This window comes from Grus americana, chromosome 25 (assembly GCF_028858705.1).
Source record: "Grus americana isolate bGruAme1 chromosome 25, bGruAme1.mat, whole genome shotgun sequence".
NCBI lineage: Eukaryota > Metazoa > Chordata > Aves > Gruiformes > Gruidae > Grus > Grus americana.
In genome coordinates, this window is record NC_072876.1 from 2,242,726 (window position 1) to 2,254,322 (window position 11,597).

At 57.7% G+C, this 11,597-nt stretch overlaps 1 protein-coding gene across 4 annotated transcripts; it reads right to left on the reverse strand.

The window, feature by feature from the left end:
• Positions 1 to 730: 730 nt before the first annotated feature.
• On the reverse strand, positions 731 to 11,477 carry LOC129196279 (alpha-1,6-mannosyl-glycoprotein 4-beta-N-acetylglucosaminyltransferase-like). Of its 4 annotated transcripts, none has more exons than XM_054803477.1 (4): positions 9,958 to 11,477; positions 3,280 to 3,414; positions 2,857 to 3,001; positions 731 to 1,974 (listed from the first exon to the last, which is right to left on the reverse strand). In XM_054803477.1, exons 2-4 carry the CDS (start codon positions 3,388 to 3,390, stop codon positions 830 to 832), a joined length of 1,401 nt encoding a protein of 466 aa, XP_054659452.1. In that variant the 5' UTR covers positions 3,391 to 3,414; positions 9,958 to 11,477; the 3' UTR covers positions 731 to 829. The 4 variants fall into 4 exon arrangements, with proteins under 4 accessions (XP_054659452.1, XP_054659451.1, XP_054659453.1 ...); XM_054803476.1 differs by lacking the exon at positions 9,958 to 11,477 and adding an exon at positions 7,444 to 8,344; XM_054803478.1 differs by lacking the exon at positions 9,958 to 11,477 and adding an exon at positions 4,405 to 5,176.
• Between the last annotated feature and the right edge of the window lie 120 nt (positions 11,478 to 11,597).

Here is an 11,597-nt window from a genome sequence, read left to right on the forward strand (position 1 = left end):
AGGCCATGTTTTCCTTTACCTATCCTTGTTCCGTAGTGCTCAACCATTGGACCTTTCTCCTCTTTTTAGAATCCTCGTCTCCCCTGTCCTTCCCTCTTGGTGTGAATTCTTCTTGGACTGGGAACTGCAGCCCCCCCAAGAGGGGGAAAATCTGTTTGAAGGATCTGAAAGCTAGCGGCTGGCCAAGAGCTGCTGCGGTGGTGGTGCAGGGACTGAGCTGGTGCAATGGGTCCATCTGGTGGCCGTGTCCCTCTGATCAGCACCCAGACATCACTGATCACCAGTGGTGGGGGTCCTGCTCCCAGTGACCGGACCCCTCCGTCCGTGATCGTAGAGGGCAAGGGGTTGGGTGAGCAGCACCCCCGTATCTTCCCTGCAACCCTCCCAGAAACAGCTTGAAACAGGACAGGAAAGGAAAAAATGTGCAGGCTAGAAATCAGGAGTTGGTGGGTTAGAAAACTCAGATGGGAAGGGGATGGTGTGAAGAGGTTGCGAAAAAATGCCACTAGTTAACAACCTGATAAGGTCTGTCCTGTGCACCATCCTCCCTGGGAAGAAATGTTTTCTGCTGCCCAGCCTGAAATTCCCAAGCCTCTGCTCCTCCCCATGCTCCCTGCATCGCTCGCTGGAGCATCCCCCAAGCAGGCATGGCCTGGGAGGCCCTGCTCCCACCCCATCCACGTCCCACAGCAGCGCCCGCCATCCCTCTGGAGACAGGTGGCAGCACCAGCAGGAGTCAGTAATTTAATTCCTTATCCAAAAACAAAAAAAAAAAAAAGGAACTCTTAGTACAAAGTCCAACCACTTTGGCAACCTGCCACATTCCTGGTCAGGTGCCCGCCATGGTCCAGATGTCGATGCTCTGGATGATGAGCCACTCGCTCTGGTCCCGGGTTACCCGGATCCTCACGCACTCCACGGGGTTGGGCACAGCCTTCTCCAGCCCCCACTGCTCAAAGGTCCCCTTCTTGAAGGTGCCCATGGTGGTGTAAGCAGAGCAGTCCCGGTGGTCAGCCCGCCGCTGCCGGCCCAGCTCCAGCACCCCTGCGCGCAGGAAATCGTCCTGGTGCTCCTTGGAGCCCGTGCGCACCCGGACACGGGTGACACGGGCCGGCTGCTGGAAGACAATGGAGAAGACTCTGCCAGCTACTGCGTCTTTCCCCCAAAAATACCCCTCTGCTGTACTGTAAGCTTTGAGGGGCTCGTAGTTCTCAAAGACGGACATGCTGGTGAACAAGACTGCCGGTGGGTTATCTGGAAGGTCCAAGGCATTGGCCTCAAACTCATCGTCCTCCAGCCGGTTGACTGTGCCCTGGAAGGAGGAGTAGAGGCCCATGTGCTGGAAGAGGGAGGGCTTGAAGCGGATGATGTCCTTCTGGGTGAGCAGGAGGCGGAAGTGGACCAGCAGCCAGTCACAGGGCATCTCCTGGTAGAAGAGGAGGAGGAAGCGAGCCAGGCGAGGAAGATCACTGGAGCGGTAGAGCTTACCAATGTAGCCCAGCTTGGAGAACTCAAGGGTGGCCCAGTTGGAGCCTTCCCGGGAAGCCAGTGCCTTGCGGATAGCCGTCAAGAAGGACTTGGCACACCACACATCATCCTCAATCATCAAGTAGTAGGAGGAGAGGTTGGCAGCAAAGGCAAAGAGGAAGGCATAGTCCACGTTCTGCTTGGACCTGAACCTCACCCGCTCCTCTGGGTCATTGTAGTTTCTCTTGAGGCCCTCCAGGGTGGGGTAGAACTCGTGGGGAGCATGGATAAGCAGGAGCCGGCCCAGGAGGATGTGATGAGCAAACTTGTGGGCAATGTCAGCGGCCACACGCATGTTCCATCTGGGATCTGCGTCAGCCAGGTGCACCACCACCACCATCTCCTGCAGCTCCTCCTCCGTCGACTGCTTGAAGAGAGACTGGAGTGTGGCAGGGAGGTAGTAGCCACGCGGCCGCTGCACTGACGCCAGTCCCACTGCCAAGAATTCTGCAAGGCAAAGGAAGGGCATTAGCAGGCTGAGAGGTGACCTGGGATGCACCATGGTGAGGTTTGTCCCTGCAAGCCACAAGGAGGGGGCTCCAAAAAGCTCTCTGCGTTGCCAACCCACACCAGTAACGCTATTTATGGCCCCATGTCCAAGGCTGGAAGGTCCTTTCTGAAGCTGAAGCCCCCAGTGTCTCAGGAGGTGCCCAAAACTGGCCAAAGGGCAGGGAGAGGCCAAGATGAGAAGTCAAGAGCTTCTCTGAAGAAGAAATATTTGGGAAAAACACCTTAAAAAAAAAAAAAAAAAAAAAAAACACTTGGGGAAGGAACAGTGCAGACAGCCTATGGGATAGAGATGGCTTCATGGCATGACTGCACATCCTGAAAGGATGCCCCTACCCTACTCTGAACCTCATGGAGATGCAGCCACACTGGGATGAGGCATCCTTCTGCCCTCCCCACAGTCCAGCTGCGGCTGCATTTTCTCAGCTTTGCTGCAGCTCCTCTTGCTGCTGGTCTGTGCAGCACTGTGCGGGTACTGGACCTCTGGTTTCAGCGTGGGCTCGTGTGGGGCTGCCCTAAGCATCTTCCCATGACATTTGCATGTGAATTGCTTTTCATGCACCCATCCAAGAGGTTGACCCCCATCTCCCATGCTATATGATTGTCCTGGTGGTCCAGCCCCACCATCTCCACCTTCCTGACTGGAGAGCAGGAAACTCAGCCCCAGGGAGGTGGGATCTCAGCCACCCTCCCCACAGAGATCTGGGAAACCCAAAATATCTGCAGTCACCCCAGTCGCAAGGTGTAGAAGCATGGACCACCTTCCTCCACCCCTCCATCTAACCCAGATCCCTGCCCAGTCCAGGAGCCAGAACCACTCACTTTTGTGGGGTGATGGGGTGCCAGCAAGGAGCTGGTAGGAGACATTGTGGAGCACAGAGAGGTCATCTGTGTCCCTGAGGATGCGCAGGGCTCCTGGCTGCAGCATCTGCAGGACTGCTTCGGGGGCTGAGCCCCTAAGCTCCACCTGGATGGGAGTCACAGGCAGCCAGGTCAGACCCCAGAGCGCCATGGACGCATGTGAGTAAGGGGGGAACCCAGAAATGGGGGAAGGGGGGGGGTGTGGTGCTGCTGTCCTGCCCTCCCAGCTCCTGGATCGGGGAGAGGAGAGGGCAGAGCTGGGCTTTGGGGGTGGTACAGGGCAGGGACGGGAGCAGAGCTGGGGCTGGGGTCCACATGGGGCAGGCAGGGATGGAGGATGCTCCAGTCGCCCCTCCAGCAGGACATCACCGGTGGGTGACTCACCTCCGGGGGCTCCTGTTCCTGCTGGGTGCCCCCATGGAGGAGGAGAAGGAAGAGGAGGAAGAAGGAGGCTGCAAGTGCAGCGGTAAGGGAGCGCTTCAGGAAGCATCGCATAGCACCGAGCCGTCAAGCTGAGGCCTGCGGGAGGAAGGGGCACATCAGGTCAGGGCACAGCCTGGGGAAAACCACCATCCCCTGGATGGCACGGTGGGGCGGCACCCGGATGCACCTCCCGGGCTGACCCCTCTGCCCAGAGCACCCAGGGGTACACACCTGGGGGCTGCTGTGGGGCATCGGGAGACACCCACGCACCATCCCCTTTGGGCAGGCAGGGGCAGGGCACCCCAGCCCAGCCAGGAAAAAAAAAAAAAAAAATCAGCCCACCAGCCACGCCAACACCCCCGGCTGCCCTGCAACCCCCCCCACGCAGCAGCCCTGGAGCTGGAAGCAGAACAACCGCAGGTGACACACGCCTCCGGGAAGGCTTTCGGATCGGGGTGGCACCCCAGGAGCAGTCGCTAAGACCTTGGGACTTGTCACCAAGCTCTGGGAAACACTCGGGTCTCAAAGGAGCCCAGGCTGCTCTTCCAGCATCCCGACAACAAAACAACTCCCCCAGCCCCTCCTGCCTGCCCTGCTCCCCGACCACCTCCAGGCAGCCACCGGCAGCTGTGCTCACCCCGTCCCGGCAGGTCCCCTGCTTGGTAGGACAAGAAAGCCGTCCCTGGGTGGGGGGAGAGTGTCACCTTCAAGGAATTTATACTGTCCTTGAGATACTTTGCCTTGAAGCAGAGGTGTGGCAGGAGGCTAAAAGGCTCCTGTGTTCGCCTGGGGTTTTTCCATTATAAATATGACCGGGTCTGCCCTGGGAGAGGAGAAACTGGAGCCTGAGCGAGTGCCCAGCCCAGCGGGGCACACACAGTCAACCCCATCCAAACCGCTCACAGCTTGTTTTGGTCAAAGCGTCTTTGACACGTGGAGGAAAAGCCCTCCTAAGCCGTGCAATAAAACACCCAGAAAGCTGGGCTTTACCCAGGACTTCTCCTTAAATACATCACTGCATCAACTGCCGCTGTGCAGCAGATGATCCCGTGGTCCCCAAACGGCAGAGGCTGGTGCAGCACCTACCTGCGTTGCTGCTGCCCTGGTGGAGCGTGTGCTGAGCTTATTCTAAGGAGAAAACCCCTGTTTTCCTGCCCAAAAGTCCCATCTCAACAGGCCGACGCAGCAGCCAGTGCCGTCGATGCCGTGCTGACCTCACCCAGGAACGTTGCTAGTTACTCAGAGATAAGCAATTAAAACAAAGCGAGCTACTCTCTCCCAGGGAGGGCTGGGCTGAGCCGTGGCATTGGCAGGACCCATCTCAGCCAAGGAGAGCAGAGGAGCCGCCTCCCCTGAGCCTGAACTCGCTATCGCTGGTTCTTCGAAGCACTTGGGCAGGGGGGGACAACAAGCTCCTGGAGCTGCTTAAAACCTTCAGGTCACAGCAGAGAGGGGGGAGAATTGGGGGTGCTCACTGCCACAGGCCAGCCCTATGGCCAGCTCTTCCCGAAGATCCCCCCGGCCTCTCCTTCCCCTGCAGCACCGGGGGCACAGGCAGCTCGTCAGCTTCAAGGGGGAGCAGCTTTAGACACCCATGCCGGGCCATGGGGACATCACGTCCTGAAGCCACTCTGGAGGTGGATTTGGGAGCCTGGACCTCCATGATTGTGCAGTGCTGAGACCACGGGGTGAGCTGGGAAGGGTGAGGCTTGGCGGCCAGCCACACGCTGGGCTGGCTGCGTTTATACTTCCAGTGGCCCAAGGTTTTTCTGGCTGCCGGGAGGGCATCTGGCTGCCAGCGGCCCATCCTGGATGGAAAACAAGGTGCTGCTCAGCACCCCCAGCTCCCAGGGGCAGCGGTTTCATCCATGGAGCAGGGAGCTGGTGGGGAATGGGCGGGGGGGGGGGGGGGGGGGGGGGGGGGGGTCACACACACCTTGTAACAGAAGGTCACACACCTTGTAACAGAAGGTAACGAACATTGCACCACAATTAGCCCCCTAACTGGGCTTTGGATTTTTGCCTCCATGTTGAAACAAAGCAGCCCAGGCAGATGGGCACAACCAGGGGCCACGCCACCGTGGGCTTGTCACTGGGATACAGCATCCTCCCAGCTCCTGGTCCAGGTGCCTCCATGGAGCATCCCTGTCCCCACTCCTGCCCCAGCCCCTTGTGCACCTTCACCACAGCTCAGCACCCTGCTGGGGATGTCCCCAAAAGCCACCCCTCTGCGAGGCCATTGGGCCAGTGGCCAGGAGGATCCAGCTGCCAAGAGCCACCTGCCCAGAGCCAGACAAACTCCTCCGCTTTGTTAGGAGACTCCCAGCCAAACGGGCTGCGTGAAGCAGCAGCCGTGACTCAGTCCAGCAGCGGAGGGGAAGGAGAACAAGTAAATACACGGCCTCGGTCCCAGGAGGAAGGGCTGGATGCCCCCCGCGCACAGGCAGCTCCGGCTGCTTTCTCCGGCACTGGGGACAGCGGGGCTGTTTGCATGGGGAGGAGGGGAACGACCAGGGCTCACGCCCTTACATGCTGGGGGAAACTGAGGCACGGAAAAAGGCTGCGCATCACCCAGCAGGGTAAACACCAGGCCTCCTGCATCATGGGTCAGTGTCCCTCACCACTTCCCAGTGGGTGTCCCTGGGATGGAGAGGGGCAGGGTGTAACCCAGCACCCAAAATTGCTGTTCACTCGAGCAGAGGACGTGGCAAATTGTGGCAGCACCATGTCCCTGATGGGCAGATCGGGGCTGTTGGGGCTGCAGGGAATGGGGCACTCCCGGGCCCCCTGGGAGCCAGCACAGAGCCCAGCCCCACACTCTGTGGGTCTCCCTGCTCCAAGGGTCACCCACAGGAAGGAGGGGAAAAGCCGTTTTCAGTAGCACAGGACTCCGTGAGCCAAAGCTTTAGGTCAACCCAGGTGTCCTACAGCAGCCTGGTAAGGGGACATTTGGGTCTGACCTGGTCCCCACAGCCGACAGCATGGGGACTCCCAGCCCAACACCCCACCCCAGGTGACCCTGGCCCAGGACACCCCTTTCCTGTGCAGCCCCATCCCATGACACCAGTGAGACAGCTCATGCCCAGCACCACTCCGGATGTGCCCACCGAGGCAGCAGAAACTTACGGGGTGCACGGCCGCCCGGCGCATGGGTGCACAGTGGCAGCAGCCAGGCAGCCTCGCCGTCTCACGGGGGTGCTCAGCCCTGGTGCCTTCCCTAGAGCTGGCTGAACTCTGATTTCCAACTCAACGAAGCCCCACGCTGCATCCTCGCCTGCTTCCAGCAGAGGAGGAGCGTCTGCCGATATCCTCTGCCCAACGCCGGCGAGCGCTTGGTGAACCGACCGGGTTGGTGGGGACCCTGGGTGGGCCGGGGCAAAGGACCCCCAGCCTCGCTGCAGGGGTTAGGGCAGCCTTAGCCTCCCCCCGGACTGAGCATCCCACGATAGCACCAGCTGTCTCCCACCCACCCACCCTCTCTGTTGGCAGCCCCAGGCCCCCCCGAGCAGGATCAGACCCCCCGAGGGCTCTCACTAGGCCCCAGCATTCCAAACTCCTGTGCAAACCTGCCACTTTGGCGGCACCAGGGTGAAACTGTGCCGTGTGCCGAGCCTGGGGACGTGGAGCCATCATGTCTTTTTGTTTGCATTTAGTTTTCAGCCTTTGTGCTGAGACAGCAGAAACCTCCGGGGCTGCTGAGCCAGAGCTGAACCCTGGACCAGAGCAGAGCTGGCTGCCAGGGTCCCACCCGGATGTGCCCCACAGGGGCACCACGGTTTCCCCACGCACCCCAGCTTGTCGCAGCCTTGGCTGGAGACAAAGGCCCTTCCGTCCCCGCGAGCCCAGTCTGTTCCCAGCTCCTCCACCCTCCAAACCTCGTTTCTCTTCTCCCGCTTCCCTCCTCCAGACCCACAGCAGGAACGCAGCCCCAGAGCACCCACAAGCCACCCAACAGCATCGCTTGCACCCGGGAACTCGTCACCTTCCAACATGGCAACTTACCCACAGCATCTAAACGGAGAGGATGACCCTTCCCTTCCCCTCCATCCCATCCTCCCTGTTTATCCACAAAGAAGCATGGATCCCATTTCCCTCCTTCTCCTCGCTGGCCTGGACCTCTCCTACCTTTGGAAAGGCCCCAACGTCCCTTCCCAGGTTCCGTCTTCTACAAATCCCCCAGTTGCCTTCCAGCCCCAGCTGTGGGTTCAGGTGGAACTGCTGGCCTTGGATACATCTGTGAGGAAAAAGATGGCCTCGGAGAGATAAGGTAGAGCAGGAAGCAGGTAATAACACTGGGAAGGAGAGGAAGAGACGTCTGCGAGTGCCTGGATATGCTGGCTTTCGCTTTTCCTCCGCCGTTTAAGTCCTTAAATTCCCATCACAGGATGCCAGTGGCTCTGTCCCCACGGGGTCCCAGGGAGCAGGGGCAGTCCGGCAGTCGCACCCGGCCAGTGCCTGCAAGATGCGGGGAGGGCCAAGGGAGCCAGGACGGCACGACTCAGCAGACAGTTGCTGTTTAATCACAAGTGGTGAGGAAGGGATGTGGGGCTCGGTGGCTCACGAGCGATGTGGAAACCAACAGCAGCAGCTGCAGGATGGGGAAGGCTTTTCTCATTGCAGACACCCCGTGACCCACATCCCAGCACAGGAAGGAACCGGGGCTTGGCCCTTCCTGCCCTCGCAGGAAGGAAGGGGAGGGTGAGGGGCCACGGTGCTCAGCGCAGCCCTGGGGTCCCCAACGCAGCCCCGCCATAGAAACACGCCTTTGGGGAACGCTGCTATGGGGTGCAGCAGAGCCACCACAATCCCCCTTTCATCCCCACATGCCACCTCAGGGTGCAGAGCTAGGGCAGGATTTGACCTTCACCAGGCACATCCATGAGCCTGCCCTGAGCAGGAAAGGAATCCAGAGCCAGGACACAGCCCGTGGTGCCCACCACGATGTGGGCCTGGGTCCTCTTGCCTTCCCAGCCAGTCCCGTCCCCAACCTCCTTGTGCTATGGGGCAAATCCCAAATGCCGGTTGGGGTGCTGGAAAAGGGCCTCCCCCCCCACTCCCCCCGCGAGGGCCAGGGCACGGCCTCAGCACCCAAGAACAATGCGCGCCTCGGCACCCAGAGCCACTCGCAAACTTCCCTCTGGCCCAAAACCCGGTGCTCGCGCTCTCCACTCGCTGAATTATTATTTTGCCTGGGGAACAGAGAGGTGGCTTAAATGAGCCTAAAAGGCACGTTTTTGCTTGTTCTTGAAATAACCTGGAGAAGAGAGAGAAGCCCCAGGTGCAAAGGCTGTTTCGAGCAGGGCACATTGCTGCGCAGGCGCGGACCCAGCATGGGGGGCCAGGGAGGACCAGTGTCCCCAGTTGGGGCCGGAGCCGAGCACTGGGGTGGGACAGGCGCAAGGGGACCCACAGCACCCAGCCCTCACCCTGCCCCGGCTCAGCTCCCGTCTGACACCTGATCCCCAGCACTGAGAGAGGCAGGGTGAGGCCAGGGTGGTGGCCAGGCCTCCATGTCTCCCCTGGGGAAACCGGAGAGCCGGGCCAGATCCGCTTACAGCCCTTCCATTATTCAGGAGCCCAAGCAGGACAAAGCAGAGGTAAAACAGGGCCCCACACAGCAGGGAGAGCATGGGGACTCCGGCCATCACAATGCCAGTCTGGGGACCCTTTTGAGTCATGTCCTACAGGAAAGCGATTATTGTCCACCAAACCGCAGCCTCTCCGGCCCAGAGCCCGGGCAGGGACCAGTTGTATCACAGCCTCACTGCAGAACACGGAAAAAGATTTATTTTTGGCAAGGAGCCTTCAAGAGAGGTTGGGCTTGGGGGACAGAAACCCCCCCTGCTTGGGGCTGAGGTCTGGCCAGGAGTCAGTCACATCACTGAGCAAACCTCAACGCAGGGTTCCCGTGCTCTGGGTAAGGAAGGAAGGGGCAAACACTGTGCCCTGCAGCCCTACGCGTGAGCAAGCTGAGCCCAACCTCCACAGCATCCCTGCCGCCTCGCTGGCCTCCCCCCACAGATCCCAACAGGTCCCCGATCCCTGCCAGCGCTGCCGAGCAGCACGGCTCCATCACTGGAGCCATCTTAAGGTTTGCTACTTGCAAAGGAAAAAGATTGAAAAAATCATTCTTCTACATTTTATACATTTCAGCCTTGAAAAAGGCTGGCACGGGAGAGGCACCTCTTTGGGTTAGGAGCATCTGTCCATATTTACATATCCTTATCTGAAACCAGCAAGTCTGTTGGTAGCAGGAAACATCCCATCCACCTGCATCCTGCTGTGACAGCCTGTGCCACCCGAGGACCAGCTGTCTAGGGAGAGTTACAGGGCTGAAAGCCACTCACCATGCTGCACAGTACCTCTGCCCCGGAACATTAAGCATATCCTGGACGTGCCATATGCCTGATCAGAGCGTATTCCTGCATGAAACATGTCAGAAACACGCAACCCAAAGATTCATTCTGTATTTCTTCACAGAAGCAAGAACAAGGCGCAGGGTGCTGTTCCCATCCCCACTCAGCCGGAGCAGCTCTCCGCAGGTGAGAGCAGAGCTTTACACTGGCACCAGCCCGCTCCATCCTCCTGACGCCCAGCCCCCAGCCAGGAACCGAACATCTCTGCCCCCCCTTCCTGTACCTGTATCTTGTGCACAGCACAAGCAGCAATCACCAGGCACATGGCACTGGCATAATCGTGCAAAAGGGAGCTCTCAGGGTACGTAGCAGAAAATGCCTCGAAGCACGGTCTTCAAAGTGCCTCCGGTTGAACAGGCTCCAGTTGAACAGATGCCTCCCTAGGAAAGCGTACACCAGCAGAGAAAGAGCCCTGACCCAGGACAACAGGTAACTCTGCAAGCCGACGATGTTCCACTTAGTAAACTCCAGTGGAGAGACTCCACCACGTGGACCACTGAGGATTTGTCACCAATTTCAGCAGTATTTAACCCCACCACAAAAAGATTGCTATTCACCCACTGCCCCGGAGCAACTTCCTTGTGCACGAGCACTGAGGTGTGTGGCACAACACTCGGATGGAGTGCTGCAGGTTCTACAGGCAGATCAAGCACTAACGTGCTGCCCTTCCTCTCCTGCACCACAAAGACAACCAGAACTCAGACCAGGCTCCACTATCATGGGAACCAGCTTCATTATCACAGTTACGGCACATTTTTCTTGCCCTGTATCTCTACTTCGACTAATCTAAACTTACCCCTTGGCATCACATGATTAGCAGCAGAGAAAAAGAGGAATTGTGAGGCCCTTTTCCCAAACATGTTTGTTTGAAGTCAACATCAGAGAGCCTCTAATGTAGATCCAAGTTTGGGGTACATGTCCTTGGTGGTGATTTAGAGGATCATGGGGTATTTGCATATTAAATTCAAACTGGCCGAACCACCTTTCCTTCCAGGAGCTTCACTAAATATTATACACGGAAAAGTGCTCAGTTACTCCTGCTTGAGACAAGATCTGATGTGAAACAGGACTGAGGAGCTCATCATCAACAGGCAGCAAAACTCAGCCCAGGGTTGCTATTTCCACTGCTGCTCCTCCTCTGCTTGCCACCACTCCTCCACCAGACCCCAGCCATCAACAGCAAAATGTTCACCTGCTGAATTAAACCTTCAGCCCAACTCATTCTGGACACGACAGACAGGCCTAGCCTCTGTGCCCCTCTCCCTCTCTATCAACCCAGAGCCACAAAAAATTTCAAGGCTGCTTCTTCCTTACAGAAATTAATTTGTTTAGTCAAGAAGCCTATCACTGATTGCTTATGGGCGTTCCAGTGTCAACAGGCCAACACTTCTCCACTGCTCTGAGAACAGACAGAGTCAAGTCCTCCATGACTGCTTCAGTTATTTCAGTTTATCCTCTCCATCTCCTCTCCCTCCGTTTATCGTCTCTGAAAAGCACCTTCTGGTTTTAAAGGTTTAGATCTTCTTTTCAAAGAGGAAACATCAGTGTGAGAACTTGCAGTTTCTTTACATTCGAGACAGACTTTTGCCTTAGAAATCCTCTTTGAAATAATTCCTTTGTTTGATCATTTATGCCTTTTTCTTTCCTTACACTCCTATGTGTTGGACTGTACGTTACCATCATTGCTGATCACTGCTACTCTGCTTACTGCTTCTCAGACACTGAGATACCATACTGTGTTTGAATGCAATCATGCTGCCGTAAAACAAGCATTATTTTTTTTTGTAAATTGTTTCTGGTCATATTAAAGCCGGAAAGCAAAACCTCCTGCTTCTTCCCAAACAGAAAACAGGACCACTCTCA